The sequence below is a fragment of the Dioscorea cayenensis genome, chromosome 6 (genome assembly GCF_009730915.1).
Source record: "Dioscorea cayenensis subsp. rotundata cultivar TDr96_F1 chromosome 6, TDr96_F1_v2_PseudoChromosome.rev07_lg8_w22 25.fasta, whole genome shotgun sequence".
Classification (NCBI taxonomy): Eukaryota; Viridiplantae; Streptophyta; class Magnoliopsida; order Dioscoreales; family Dioscoreaceae; genus Dioscorea; species Dioscorea cayenensis.
In genome coordinates this window covers 424,987-441,865 of record NC_052476.1, presented here as the reverse complement: position 1 = coordinate 441,865, position 16,879 = coordinate 424,987, and the positions used below count along the sequence as shown (strand labels likewise).

At 32.0% G+C, this 16,879-nt stretch overlaps 2 protein-coding genes across 2 annotated transcripts; one reads left to right on the top strand and one right to left on the bottom strand.

Annotated features, from left to right (window-relative positions):
* Window positions 1-1,056: 1,056 nt before the first annotated feature.
* On the bottom strand, window positions 1,057-2,507 carry LOC120263612 (putative pectinesterase 63). The gene is made up of 4 exons (XM_039271576.1): window positions 2,043-2,507; window positions 1,681-1,887; window positions 1,346-1,581; window positions 1,057-1,216 (listed from the first exon to the last, which is right to left on the bottom strand). The coding sequence occupies exons 1-4, from the start codon at window positions 2,505-2,507 to the stop codon at window positions 1,057-1,059; spliced, it is 1,068 nt and encodes a 355-aa protein (XP_039127510.1).
* Window positions 2,508-8,305: 5,798 nt separating this feature from the next.
* LOC120263733 (auxin-responsive protein SAUR76-like) lies at window positions 8,306-9,132 on the top strand. The gene has a single exon (XM_039271710.1). It carries the CDS (start codon window positions 8,366-8,368, stop codon window positions 8,756-8,758), a length of 393 nt encoding a protein of 130 aa, XP_039127644.1. The 5' UTR covers window positions 8,306-8,365; the 3' UTR covers window positions 8,759-9,132.
* The last annotated feature ends 7,747 nt before the right edge of the window (window positions 9,133-16,879 follow it).

Sequence of the window (16,879 nt, the reverse complement as noted above, 5' to 3'; positions counted from 1 at the left end):
AACTTGGGATGAATAAGTTGGAATTGCATACATCACTGCATCTTTTCTGTTGAAAAATTCCAATTATCAGCTTACCTATTTGAATTTCATACATCTAAATTTCTTGATTGATCATGACTTTTTGTTTGCAAACTTTGAATCTGACAAGTACCTCTTTGCTAATATATAATATTAGTGAATGTCCTCGAAGCGACGGCATTATCATTGGCTTGTAGCTTGCATATTTTTGTATGATATTTCCAAAACATACATCCAAATCACAAGAACAAGGCAATCTTGCCGTCAGTATCATTCAGCATCATCAATCCGTGCACCCTTCCGTCCCTTGAAGGACATTAATTGATGATAAGTGCCACCTTTGTCTTGTATGGGTGTGTGTATATATATATAATATATTTGGTATTTGGTACAAAGTTGTTGGATTGATTATTGTTTCTGTGAATCAAGTATGGGGACAAGAGTTAGTAAGTTGTGCAGAGTTTTGATCGGCCAAAAGATGAGTAGGGATGAAGATGGAGTTCCGGTGGCGGCCCGGAAGGGATATATTCCGGTCTCTGTCGGGCTCGGGAAGGATTGCAAGAGGTTTATGATCCATTTGAGTTGTTTTGGGGATGAAGACCTGTTAGAGCTTCTTTGCAGGTCTGCAGAGGAATATGGATTCCACAACCAGGGAATTCTTAGGATCCCTTGTGATGCCAAGAACTTTGAAGACCGGATGTTTATTAAAGATGTTCTTAATAGGAAGGGAAATTTTTTCTTTTCTTATCTTTTGTTTAGTTGAATGCAAGAAAATTATATATATGATGTTTTTCCTTCTTCTTCTTGTATTATTATTATTATTATTATTATTATTTTTGATAAATTCTTCTTTTCTTTTCCTCTGTTTAACTCAAAGAAGCCTTTATTTGCCAACAATAACAGGGTAAGAGAAAGACAGATATGATCTTTTGACTTGTTAAATATATCTTATAAACTTGTATTTGATTCACATTGTTTGTCTGAAAATAACATGCATAACAGAGCGAGAGAGAGAAAGAGAGAGATTGAGATTAATAGTTATAGTTTAGGTGGGGGAAGAAGCCAAGTGGAGGCATAGATGAAGTTGAGATCCAAATAATGCTTTGCTTGACTATCAGTTAACACTCTTGAATAGTTCACACGTTGGTTAGTCACTGCTCCTGGCCCCATGCACTTGTATTCACCGTAGAACGCAGTCCTGCATATGCCAATGTATTAATAATAATAATAATAATAATAATAATAATAATATAATATCATATGCCAAAAAATGTTTTAACTTTTAACTTTTTGACTTTTGACTTTTGAATGATATATGTATATATACCTTTGATGATCAGGGTATCTCATGTCATCCCATCCTTTTGGATCAAGATTAGAAGGCAAGTAAGTATAAGCATAAACAACTCTTGATCTCTGTCTCCATGCACGTCCAAGAAATAAGTCTCCACTGCCACTTACTAAACAATGAGCAAAGATAAACCCACTTGATTCCCTTCTAAGCTCTCTTCCTTGAGCTGTAATCACTCCAAACCCAATTGCATCTGATCTTAACTCACAGTTCTTCATCAATAATTTCAGAAAAAAAAAAGAGAAAGTTACTACCAAGCTCTACAATTAATCTCAAGTGATGATTAACTAAATATTTTGATCATTTTTTACCAGATATATAGATTGACCTCTGCCAAAGATGAAGTCAGTAGATCCCCTTATGAAACAATCCTTGAAGAAATGTGTCCCTGAATGATCCAAAAGTGTGTCTTGATGGCCATAAAACCTACAGTTATAAAATGCTGCCTTTTGTCCAGTTATCCTCATTGCCACTGCCTGAGCTCCTTCCCTTCCTACAATTGGCCTTGGCGCAGTGTTCTTAATTTTTCAAACATTCATCAAACATTAATTAACCATACATATACATACATACATACATTATAAACTAAACTTCTAAACTAACAATATAATTAAATCATATATATATATGTGCATGCATGCATGCATGGATATATGGTGTAATTAGTACGTACGTCAAAGATGATATTGCATGCCATGAAGTGATCGGACTCAACGGCAACGGTGGCGCTATAATAGGTTTTAAAAAACTTGGCCGTGCCATTGAAGGATATCCTCGGCATTGCATTTGGATCGCCATATAAAGTAACAAATTTCTTTGAGAAATCTATCAATATCTTCTCATAGTATATCCCTGGTGCAATCTTGATGATTGTTCTCACCTTATTACCTACTGGAATACTGTTTACAGCATCAGTTATATTCTTAAAGTCACCTTTCCCATACTTGTTCACTGTTATCACTCTTGTGTACAGTTCAGCTTGTGCTAATTGAGCATCCAGTTGTGGTCTCATTGGATTTGTGTTTTCTAAGAGCCATTGGTTGATGCTTTTAGGGTTTGCAGGGATGGCGGTGTCAGTGGAGACGGCGATCGACGTGCTGTGAATGAAGAGAAGGATAGTTGTGATGAAGGTGAGCATTGTGAACATAGAAATATTGTTTTGAGATTAGAGATTTGAGCATGCATGCATGGTGTTAAAACTAATTTTTAACGGAGAAGCATGGGAAGACGTTAAGGTTTCTTCATGTGTGGCAGTTACTTGGATCAGTGCTTAATGGCTTCTTAATTAATTATTTATGTCAACAGTTTGCAAGTGTCTGTTCATTAGCTATCTATATATGTTTATGAATAGAGTTAATTTGTTTGGTTAATTAATTAACTTAATTTCAGTTGTGAATTAATTTCTGGCTGATTAGTTCTCTTTTGACCTTATATTTTTCAAGCCTGGATCGAGCTTGGACTTTGGGCTGGAATGGTTGGATCAGGCCCAACATGTTAGAGGCCCAGTTTGATGGCCGAGTGGTCTACGAGCATGACACAGTCTTGGACCGGGCTGGAGGCGGGGAGGTGTAGGGCTGATGACGTGGACATGTGACGTGGCATAAAGCCTCCGGAAGGATGTGGTTTGGCGGAGAAAATTAAAATCAAGCTGAAGGTGAAGGATGACAAGAGAAACAAGAGGAGGAGCTCAGAAGGTGGTGGGATGGCATTGATGTAAATATCATCAAGAAGCTAATTAAGCTACTGCTTACTATAAGTGGGCTAATGCTATTCTTTGTTACTACTTATAATTAGACATATAAATGAAGCTAAGGTTCATATATATAAATATATATATATATACATATATATGTGTGAAGCTGAGGTTCACGTAAAGGAACACAATGCTGCATCATGACTTCAATTAATCAACTAGAAAAGCTCTATTGTTAGTTAATTAATCTAGATTCTTCTTCATGAGGTAGTCCATCGATCCTTGTTTAGATTCAAGAGAACCATGTATATATATATATATATAGATAAGGAAACATCACTGTTGATATATGGTTACTCTGTGGATATATGTATATAAATGTGTGCGGTAAATATATATGGGCAGTTAACTAGATGCATGCATATATATAAGTATGGATTCACATGATTGGTTATTCATGCATGAAAATCATCTAACATGGAAGTAATTGCAGATATGCATATGGTCCCTATATGGATGGCATTAATAAGAAAGGAATGTTTGCTTGTGCATGCGAATACAGTATCATATTATCAGATGATTGAAATAGCATTCCTAGCTATCTAGCTGGCTAATGGATAACCACAAGAGATATATATGAACCTAGATATATACAAACTGCATGATCATATGCTCCCTTTCTCTATCTTTCTCTCCTCTGACAAATATTAATTCAATGTGAACACATGTACTGGAGTATGCATGCATGGACTGCCCAAAAAGCAGCAGACAAAGCACATTGTGAGATGAGCAGACAAAATCCTTGAGCACAAAATTTACACTGTAACTCCCATGTGGCCCGCCTCTTTTTATTTCCTAGCTATATATATGACCATGAACAAAGTCAAGGTTTATTGGTTTAACCAAACATTTAGTTCATTGGACATCTTGTCCTCTAGGGGCCACATTACTTGGAAACCACATCACATGCATGTAGATGCAAAAGCCTCTACGCAAAAAACATGCATGCATGCACTACGTATGGCCAAGATGAAGCCACGACCGCTAGTTAACTGTTACACACTTCCCTTTCATCCTCCATACTTGAAAGCTACCTTTTCACGCCCATACTTCATGCTGGGTACTGCTTTTTATTTGCTAATTTCTCTCCCAACTCATCTTTGTTTGTCTCTATTAATGCTTATGGTATTTGAATCTTTAATCATAATAGTGATTGTTTCTTGTCATTGTTCGCCATATGTCTTTATTCAATGCATAGTAATCATTTTGTTGTCATACTTTAATTGATAATCAGACATCACTTAGTTTATATATATATATCTGTGTGTGTGTGAATGAGTATCTGTGTTTCCATTACAAGCACAATGTTGGTGTGAAGAGTGTGTACATGTTTGTGCACATGGTTAGAATATTGATAGCTTGTTGTGATGATATGTTTCTTAAGCACATGTTTCGATTCAACAAATCTGACAGCAAGATATATATGCCTTGATTTGAATCCTTGTTTGAAGGTGCCCTGATTTTCATATGCCTACAGTGAAAATGAATATTAAATTTTTTTATTAAACTGCACACAACCATCTTCATCAAGGAACTAATTAGTTAAACAACTGTTTCATCTCTTTATTACTGTACATAGACATAGATGGTTGTTAAAAAAATGGAAAAAGAAAAAAATAAATAAAACATGTCATGCTAATGATTTGATATCAAAACATTGAGAGAGAGAGAGAGAGAGAGAGAGAGAGAGAGAGAAAGATAAAGATGAAGATGAAGATGAAGATAAAGATATGTTTGTAATGTTTTGGAAACAGAAAATATAGAGAGAGATACTTTGGACCCACAGTTTACTGCTGTGACTGGCCAAGACTGTGGGCTGTTTGCTGGCATGCACAAGTTGATGCCCAGAAGACACCCCAGCAAAAGTATCCTGCTTACATTTGCATTCTTCCAGACAATATATATATATATATGTATATAATTAATGTAAACTTTACAACTGTGTTTATATGATGCTGCAAACTAGTAAGAAACAGTCTTCAATCATCAGCATGCAAATGCATACATGAGATTATTACTCCTGAGTCCAAACACATCCTTAAAAATCAAAACCTTTTTTCTCTGCAAGACTGCAACTGCAACTGCAATTCATGGGTATATATATATATATATATATATCTGCTAATAAAAGTTCTCATTTAGAGTGAGATGAGTGATGGGTCTTTCAGATACTTCCATTCCTCCACTTGCTAACCTATTCACATGCATGCCTTCACTTTTATAACCTTATCTCTTTGCTCATGTCTGTGTTCTTTAATTTTTCCTCCTCTAAAGGTCATTAATTATTAAACTTATAATAAAATATTTTTATTATAACAAACAGATATTGATCTATGTAAAAATGAATCAGGAGGAAAAATTTACTTTTTAGTACATCAAACCAATTACAAACATTAATTAAGTTAGTTGCAACATATGTTACCAAACAAGTACTTCAAAACTTTTCTAACAACAATACTACAATGCTTAAGTTGAAAGAAGAAAAAAAAAAGAAAAGAAAAGAAAGGAACAACTTAAAGTTTAAGCTTATTTAAGTGAATCATAAAGTTGAAACTGTTGTGCTAATCAAGACACCAACCAGAACAAAGCCTGTCCCTGTCCTCTCCATACACATTTATTCTCAAACTTTCTACTGATCTTTTAACCTCCAAACACAATTATTTAAATCAAGTACAGCTTTGACAGCCATGATAAATATATAAATATATATTGATCAAACTCAAACTTGAATAGATTCATGTATAGCTTGTTAATTAATGAACTCCAATTTGATGTTCTAATTCCATGATTGGCTGTGCAAGTGAATGTCCCAATTCATCGAGAATCAAATCCCAGTAGCTGACAAAATAAGAAAGCATATAATATATATATACACACACATACATAGCTTCAACTTCTCTAATTAATTTCATTACATTAATGTGTTGGATTAGTAGGAGAAAATGGGAATCTTTTTAGGACACAAATGCAACCTTTATTGGTGTCATTTGATAGTTGCTTGTTTCACCTCAAGATTATTAAACAAATTAAATTAATCATGGAGCCTTTCTCTTTCTTTTTCCTTTTCTTATACATATATATATATATATATATATATTAATTATTTATTTTTCGTTTATCTTTTGTTTAGATAATCAGGTTGGTGGCTGCCCTTGATTCTTGCCAGTGATTGTATAAAAATTCAGAGGAAAAGGTCCAATATGAGACATATACATGACCAACCATATAATATATTTTCTTTGTATTCACTAATATTTAATGCTCACCGTCCATTTTTTGTAGGGACCTTTCAATTGGATGTAGTCTTTGGCAGCTCAAAATAACACTTCCAAAAACGCCTGCCAAAAGATTCAAGATAGTTCTTCTTTAATTTCTAATTAAGCTATTTTTTTTAGTGTTTAATAATTGTAAATATTTTGATCCCTTCTCTCTCTATATATATATATATATGTTGTTATCATTATTGCTATTTTTGATTATATTAAGTTGTAGTTAGTCTTCCACTTTTAAGTGGCATATGTAGACTAATAACTATTTAGTTAGCATCATTCTTTTGGCTAAATGATTAATTAACTAATTCCAATATATTAAACATGTTTATTTATTAATGTTAAGTAAATAAATTAATGTTTTTTTTTTCCATTTCTACAAAAGAAGAAAAAAAGTTTGGAATGTAGCAAGAGCAAAGCACATGGCTATCACTTTCATTGAGCTTATAGTATTTAGGATGAACGAAGAGGAAATTTAGACAATCTTGGCAATGGAATCAAGCTGCTGAAATGTCACTGTTTTTCATTAATAACCATCTCAATTTGGTTGGTATGGTGGCTCACCTTCCTCATATATATGTTTTTTATTTTAATCAATTCAACTAATTACATTATTTAATATTACTATTTCAAAAACAATATTATATCAAAATAATAAAATACTAATACCTCTCTAATTAACATGGATATGAACAAGAAATCAACCCACTTATTTGGTAATACTATCCTTTTGTGTCATTATTTTATTCCTAACAAAAACAATAGAGAAATGTGCTTTATATAATCAAGCGTTTTCAAAATTAGTTTTTCTTATTTTATTTATCAAATATGAACATAAGTTAAAAAAAAATCCAAATACATTTAAAAAAGCACATTTTGAATGATTTCTATTTAATAAACCTAATTAGCGTGTAAGTACGCAAGTTTTAGAATTGTCTCCAAATGTCTCTCTCCTCTCTTATGAAAACTCTTGAAATTTATTAACAAAAGTTTTAAACCTAGAAATATTAAAAAAATATATACTAGAATTCTCAAACACCAAAATAATGTGTGAAAGAAGAATCTTTTTCTTTGATATGCATAATACTTTTTTTTTAGAGAAATATCAACATGTTGCCCATCTTCATCACAAAAAAAAAGACTTCATTGTCTACTTCTAGAGAGTCTTTGCTGGTGTATCTCAAATGTATCTACATTCTTAATGGATTGTGTTTTTTTTCCATATTCTAAAAATATCTTTATAAAAAAATACTAGAATTCTCAAACACCAAATTAAATAATATAAGTAAAAAAACAAAAATCCCTTCTCTTTAATATGCATAACTTTACAAAAAAAAATTTTATCTTTTTTGAGAGAAATATCGACATGTTGCCCATCTTCATCACAAAAAAAAATGTCTTTGACTACTTCCAGAGAGTCATTATTAGTGTATCTCAAATGTATCTCCGTTCTTAATAGATTATGCTATATTCTATTTCTCTTTTTTTGTTTTTTTCCCGTAACTTTCATTATTTTTTAATATATGTAATTAATTTATTTTTAAAAAATTGTACGCTAGCTCTTTTAACATTAACCTTGAATAAGGAAAAAGAAAATTTTCTTTCTCACTCCATATACAACAAGAAGAAGAAGGATTTATGGTGTTTGATAGCTGTTGACAAGAAAGCATGCAGAGCCATAAAGCCCACAGATACATAACACATATAAAGTTAAACAAAGAATAATAATAATAATAATAATAATAATAATAATAATAATAATAATAATAATAAAAAAGAAATTAAAGAAAAGCAAAAACAACCTCTTCTCCATTTTTTATGAAGTAGGTCCTACTTCCTCTCTTTTGTCCTCTTCCACATGGACCCCACCATTCCTCTTCTCCTTTTCCTTAATATAAATAGCTCAACCTTTCTTCCCTCCTTCCAACCCTATCTCCATTTCTCAATCTCTTTCTCTCAAGAACAACAAGAACAATGGCCAAGAATAGCAACAAGCTTGGAAAGCTCAAGTGCATGATCAAGCGATGGAACTCATCCAACCGCATAGCACGATCTCCGGGCTCATCCTCCCGCTCACAAGATGATGACACGTGGCGCTCCTTCCACGCCGACGATGACGTCCCTTCCGACCTCCACACAGTCTACGTCGGAAAATCCCGCCGCCGTTATCTCATCAGCAAAAACCTCGCTTCTCATCCTCTCTTTCTCAACCTCATCGATCACTCCGCCACCGAACACGACGGTGGCGCCGCCACCATCGTCGGCTGCGAGGTGGTGCTCTTCGAACACCTCCTTTGGATGCTTGAGAACGCTGACCCACAACCTGACACTCTTGACGAGCTCGTTGACTTCTATGCTTGCCGTTGATCACCTCGCCGGCGTAACAAAGTTACCGCGCAGCACCCCAACCACCACCACCACGTGCATGGGAATTTTCTTTTATTTAGTTTAATTAATGTTTATTTAGGTTGGGGGGGTAGTGATGTAAATTAGACGTTTGTGTGAGGGTAAAAGAAAGAACAGGTGATGATTGATTACTGATTAACCAACCCATTCTAATCTCTGGGAGGGTAAAGTGTGGGGGGCATTGTTGTCTTTTGAAACCTTTATATTCTTTTTCCCTCTTTTTTGGGCTCTTGAGATAAAACTCATTTAATTTCCTGAATTTATGATGTTCTTCTTCATGTAATATTATTCTCTCTTTTTCTCTCATAATAATTCAATGTACATTTTCATCTTCAGTTTCAGCCCCATTGATTTTTTTTTTATATTTTTTTTTATTTTCCCTTCTTCCAAAAAGTGTGTGTATATATATATATTCATGTTGCTTTTGCACCTTTTGGGCAGCACTCTGTTTGCATTATTTTGTCTTTATTAAAGCTTAGTATTTTTTAGATTTTGATTTGTTGATAAATAATTCATAGCTAAGATATTTCCTATTTTTTATATTATCACATTTTTTTGTGACTTCGGAACCTATGATTGAGCTTTATTCTCTTTCGACTCTTTCAAAAGTAATTATTTTTTTTTAAAAAAAAAAAAGAGTTCAAATACAATTGCAACAAGAGGAATTTTGGCGTGGAAAATATGAATTTATGATCATTTTGATATTATTGCGTTGAGAAAAAAATTTTGAAACCAATTAAGGCACGAAAAGAATCTAGCTAGAAACCTTAATACTATATACTAAACATAGCTTTTTATTTATTATGGCTTTCCCACCTTTCGACACTAGTGTTCCAACCCTCAATATCAAAATCGATCAAGCCGCCTAATTACTCCATCATCCCAAGCAATCTAATATAGATACTCTATCAATAATTATCTTTTGGGTTTCATTAATTATTCTTTGTGTGTTCATTGTTATTTTTTTGGTCTATCTCTATTTTTACGTCTAGTAAAATAGTGGGTATACAGTTGTTTTGTTAATTTGTTGTGCTAGTTTTCTCTATCATTCCTTCATGTAAATTTTTGTAAAAAAACAATTGAAAATCTTTAAAAAAAAATTCGTCTTCAACCACACACATGTTCCATAGCATAATAATTTTACTAAAGATGTATGTAACAATAAAGTTAATTTGGTAGAATAAAAATGACAAGGTTTGATAACATTCATTTGGAAATATACTGCAGGGCCATTTAAAGCACATTGGGAAATAGTGCATATATGGTACCCACTGGCTAGAAACAAATCACTGTCAACCAGTTGAGCCTTATGGATAGCTACAATATTATTCCACTTGCCAACACAAATCACAATCAGACTTGTCTCTTATTCATGCCAGTATATATCCTCTTGTTCAACCATCTTTTTTTCCATGGAACATGCCAGACTTTTTTTTAAAAAAAAAAATTATAAATAATTAAAATTAATTACTATTTAACATATTTGTGGTTTCATATTCAAACACGTTCCTTTTTTAACAATGACATAAATATCTTATATAAAGAACTCAAGAGTAATACACCAAAAAATCTTTGTCGTATGCCTGACGTGCTATCTTTGCATCTTTAATATATTTTGTTAATAAAGTTGACAAGCAACACAGTAAAATACAAACAAACATGGAGGTGCATCAGTAGAAAATTGTATCCTTTGCAGTCTTTTTTTTTTTACAACTACTTCTATTTCATCTCTCCTATCATTTTTTGAAGTTCGAATTCTATTCGGCAGCACACAAATTTGAATAGACTTGTCAAATAGTAAGCGGATACACCAAAAATTAAAGTGCAAAACTAAAAACTAAAAGTAATATAAAAAAATACGAAGTACCAAAATCAAAAAGTAAAACTAAAATTTGAACGTGATATAAGACTAGTAAACTTGATTATTTAACCGTTAGATTTCAAAGTAATTCTGAATAAAAAAAAATTTAAAAAAATATGAAAAAAATCAAAAGATTTGTTTTACCCAACAGTAAAGTTGTTTGGTTTTTTCAGCAATTAAAAAAAGAGTACATGCGAGATCTACTGAAGGTGTTGGCACTAAAATTCATGCAGAGTAAACATCTGCACTGATTTAAAACATAGATATCATATAAATATAAAAAGACCAAATTACACCATGATTTTCTTTTCTTATTTGATGGGTATATATGTACATTTACCAACGTGGATGTGATGTTAATTAGTGGCGGCGGGTGAAGTTAGTTGAAGCGTGACCGGCGCGTCCATGTGCTTTCAGCGGCGGAACCGGGTTGGAATTTTGGCTTTCATTTATAAACTATTACTTCATTTTTCTCTTTGGACTTTTTTGCCTCCATATATAAAAACTTTATATATATATATATATATATATATATTCGTTATATATTATATACAAATCAGCAGTTCACATGAAGAATACTATAAATTAATCAACCGAAAATTAATATGTGAACTCTTTATATAACAAACTCATGAGAATTAAGAAACTTTTGGCTTGCATGCTGAACGGCGGCATTACTGTTGTCATCTTAAATTAACAAACAATGAAAAGTGAAATAAAAATGGGAAGTCAGTCAATTAATACTGCATGTAAATATGTAATGTAATAGCTTCAAACATGAGCTAGGCTTTGAAAACTCAAAATATAAACAAGAGAGGAAGTACACACATGGCTTGTTTCATTTTGTGGGCCAATGACAACAAGCACATGTCTTGTCTTTTCTTATTTCTTTCTTTTTTTATGAAAAACACTCTCTCTATTTATATGTATATATATATATATATATATGTTTTTCTTCTCACACTCTGATGACTCTGCATGTGTGTATATATGGATGCATGTTTGTATTTATATGTATATAAGTTGAAAAAGAACAAAAAATAATATATGGAAAAAGGACTTGTGGGGGCACATGTGGATCAAGAGAAGTGATCTTCTGTTGTCTGAGTGTGTGTGTATGATTAGATGATGCAATGAATGTCATTGAATTAGTAAAGAGATGAGAGATTGGGGGTCTAAGTTTTCTAAGTTTGTTGGAGAACAAATGGTTTGGAGGGGAACAAATGGGGCTCATGAGGGAACGCAAGCAAGCATGCATATGTAACACCTCTTCGGATAGAGGAAGAGCCGGTTGATTAATTTTTAAGTTCAATTTAATTTATTAAAAGGTTTATGTTTATATGGAGATATATTATTGTGGTTTGCTAATCAAATTATCATGTTATTTTACTGCTTTTCTAGACTAATAAAAAATGGAGTAATTACATATATATAATAAAAGATATACACAAATGATTTTTCCCTGTGCATGACCGAGACATAAGCTCAGCTACATGGGGATGAGGGCTTCAACACCCATGCACTACCTTTAAATATGGTAACTCAATGCTTGTATGACTTGTTCCCCTGCTCAATATATATATATATATATATATAAGCATCAATCCTCTACACACGTTCACATATTTGTAATCTGTGAACGTTGCTCTGGGTCATTGGATTTCAATCCAACGGTTCTACACTATTTAATAAACAGTAATGTTGTGCTTATGAACAACGTACAAAAAAAAAGTGGGACGACCGGTGTTTTCCAAAAACACAAGATTAGCTCTTACTGTGCATTATTCATAATCCTACTGTTGTTGTCTGTGTACGCCCGATAGAAACCCTTTTATATATATATATAAAAACAAAAAAGAGAGAATGTGGAATATAGAGTTGGCTATTGCAAAATGACGGTAGACTAGATTTCTTATTTGTATTATGTTTTGTTTTTTTTTGTTTTTGGTCAGAAAAAAAAACTCTAAATTCTGTTAAATCCCACTCTAAAAAAAACTTTTAATCTCAAGTCAAATAATATTAAAAGATCCACTTAAAAAACGTAACAATTTTAGAACATAGTTTTTATATATTTTTTATTTTATTTTTATTTATTTAGCTTGTTGTTAATGAAATATAAAAATTTTTACCTAAGAATAAATTTTTCAAATGACCAAATTAATTTTACTATTTCTCTTATTAGTTGTTACATATTATGAAGTAGAAGAGTGTGTTTCTTTATTTCAAGCCCAGCCCATTAATGAAAATGTTAAAATTCGTCAGTAACAGGCCCATTTGCAATTGTACTGTTAGTCAGCAACAGGCCCATTGCAAGTACAAATGTAAATAACATTATGTATTATGACATGATAGATTTTGTTTTTATTAACGCACCATAAAATGTTTTTGTACACTAATGTTTTTCATGCTTATATATATATATATATATAATAATGTTGAAATAGTTTTGGTACATTCCACACGCTTATCAATAGAGACAGAGATAATATAATTTTTTTTTTAAATAATGAATAACAAAGAAATTTAATTTTTTTAAAATAAATAAAAAAAAATAATTCGTGACGTTTCCTGAATTATTGGCCCTTGATGACACGTCACTTGTGTGGGGCCCGTTCCTGATTGGTCATACCAGTCTATGTTTTGTCCTATCTAGCTAAATTGTCTGTTGAACATTTAACTTCTTGACACGTGGCGTTCTTTTATTGGCTATATATCTTCTCGTTTCACGTTCCACTAAGGCTATCTAGTGAATTTGTGCCACGTGGAGAGAGATGAGTGGCCTATGACGGACCTTTGACTTGGTCTGACCGTTGGATTCTTTCCTTTCCCTTCCTTGCTGTGTGGCCCGAACAGGATACATCGTTTCTCTAATTTGTCCCTGGTTCCATGTTATGTATAATTTAAATAATAATAGAATATTTTAAAAAATAATAATAATAATATATTTTTTTTCCCAATTTTCTACTCAAAAGTGATCTTCAGGGCCAACATCATGGGAAGCATGACTAGGATTTTGGTTCCATTATTTTTGGCACAAAAGATTAATTTTTTTAAAATATAAAAATTTGATTTAGTGGGCCACATATTTCTATTTATGTCCATATTTATTTTGGCTTGATTTATTATTGATTATATAAAATTGAGTATTTCCTAAATTATGAGTGAAGTATGAATTAGTAAAAAAAAAATTATAGTTTTAATAAAAAGCCGACAAATGTGTTATTTTTTTCTCCGAGAAGCTTCTAGAAGGTTCTTTACCTTTTTTTTAATGTATACTTTTTCACTTTTCTCTGTGAATGTGAAACAGAAATGAAAAAGAGATGAAAAGGTCCCATGCATTCTCACACGGTCCCTGATGTTTGCTAGCTTTTTAATCAACTTTATTTTTATTTTTATTTTTTATATTTAAAAAATATTTTATTATAGTTAAATTAAATTTGGGGTTTCTGTTTTTCCTATGATTTTTTTTGTATTTAGAAATTTAAAAAAAAAAATATAAACCCTTGACCACTAAAGGATATCATATTAATTAACACTGCCACTATAATTATTATATCCAACAAATATTTTTATAAATTATTTTTTAAATTTTCAAAAATGAAAAATCAAAGACTTAAAATTTTCAAGTTCAAATAATATTTTATTATGTGTAGGCTAAAATTAATTTGTATAAGGCTGGTTTTTTTTAATTTAACAAGTTTTTTTTATGAGTTTTTTTTTTTTGGGAAGAGGAGTGGGGCGAACCCACAAGAGACCCCAGGGACGTGCACAAGTCTCTGTGGAACAAGTGGGGATGAGGCCGCGTTCATGTGGGCGCTGGAACCACTCTTACTACAATCACTATTAACAACTCCCAGAAATATACCATCAGCCGAGAATCGAACTCTCACCACTCTGTGAGAGCTCTATCAGTGACCCGTGTACCAATAGACCCGCAGGTCATTGGCAAGTTTTTTTAAGAGTTGAATCATATTATAATGTTGAAAGAAGAAAATTCCATAGTTATTTTAATTATATTTTATTTAGCATTGAATTAGAAAAGAAAACACTTTTGTTCATTTTTAATTGATTATAAAACACTTCAATTAACAATTTATTTAGGTCCGAATTTCAAGCCTACAAGAAAGTCTAATCCATTTTTTTTATTAATAATAATAAATAACCAAAAACACAAGACAAATGGTATGGTATGGTGGCCACACCAAATAATTGGAAGTTTGGTGTTATTCTCATTGGCCATTGGGTTATATATAAAAGGTTTATTATCTCCTTTTTTTCAATACTTCCTTTTAAATCAAACACCCAAGATCACAACAATCATATGAGTTTAATCAGACACAACAAATCTTTCCACCATGAAGACAATTGCTCCCTTCAGAAATATATATATTTTTTAAAAAAACATATACATCAATCTGCAACCTTCATGTTGTCCTTCCAAACATGTTCTACCCTCAAACATTAATATATATATATATATATATATAAATGTCAAACTTTCGGTCTTTCATATTCATGTTTCAAAAATACAAAAAAGACTTTTTGACACACCAATCTAGTAAAATAATCATGATTGACAATCTATGCAATGAAGTAGCTGGTATTTTACACTCTTTCGATCTCAAAAATTGAGTATTCAAGTTTTATCTTTTTCCCAATATATATATATATATAATTAAAAATTTATTATTATTTTATTTTCAAAATACTCTTTATTATTTATATTCATCTTTATTTTTTTATTTCCTACTAGTGATCTAATCACCGGCAATAATCCAAGTTGAGTCAATTATCATTTCTATGTCATAACAACTCAGAAACAGTAGATCATCTTTTTATTAATTGTTCGTTTTTCGGAGAGAATTTGGTCCTTCTTCCGAGGTTTGTTAGATGTTGCTACTCTCCCATGCTCTGTTTACAACATCTGGACCACTTGGATTCCCTCCTTAAATTCTGTCTCTAGGACTCTCTCAGATCTATGCTCTAGAGCCATATTCTGGAACATCCCTACTGGAGCCTAGCAGATCGTATTTTTTTAACCAAAAAAATATTCATCAATTTCTTCTATACTCCATAAGACGACTAACATGCTTCTTTCTTGGATCACTGCAGACTCGGTGCCTCTTCGCCGAGGAACCATCCGATCTTCGCTCGGAAGATCAGCGTTCTCTTAACTTCCCGAGCTCCGGATCCACGGACACTCTTCGGTGAAATAGGGCGACACCTGCAGACCCGAGTAATGTCTGCCTCTCTTTTGTAGCTGGGTGGCCTCGTCTCCGGGATGGTGGACTTCGTCAGCCCAACTCGCTATCTTCCTCCTTATCCTTTTTATTGCTTTTTTTGTTTATCCTAGTCCTGTTCACTGCTATTCTCATCCCTGGTGAGAATACCAGCTTTTATTTTATTGTCTATCAGTTTGTTTGTTTTTTTTGTTTTTCTTACTTCTGTATTTTGTTCCTTCATTTTCTTATTAATAAATTTGTGGTTTATCCACTTTATTCAAAAAAAATTGTGTATTATGTATCTTACATATGTATTCCTCCACCCGCATTTGTAAACTCATTTTTAAACTTGGGCTTGGTTTGGATGATTAGAACTTATGGCATCGTCTTTGATCACTTTAATTTGCAGATTCAAGTTTATCAATAAATTGAGTTCGATTTAGCCCATTTTTATTAAAAAAGGTTTTATCATGCATTTATAGCTACATAATTTGACCAGATCACCAACCCTTGGTGATATATCTTATTGCACTCATGTAACACGATGGATTATATATTTATGGGTCGGTTGGAATTATCAAATGAAAAATGAGTGCTTGTTGATCATTAGACTAACTACATGGAGCCCTCTAATAAACTCTCCATCATATTTGCAATTTAAATAATCTCATGTCAACTTACATATTACCTGTCATAGTGATGTTAAGTTTTTATTTTTCTTTTACTAATTAATTAACATGGTTAGGAATTAGGAGAGAAAAAAAAAAATGGCTTGACGGCTTTTATATCAAATCAACACATACTTAAGTTAAAGCTTAATTAATTTATATACACAATTTAAATTAATTTATACACACAATTTAAAGCACATGATTGGTTGATAAATTATTCAGTTTTTTATAAAATTTTTAGACTCAATTTTTTTCTCAATTAAATGAGTAAATTATATTATTTAAAATATAAAAAAAACCAATACAACATGTAAGAATTAACTTGGGT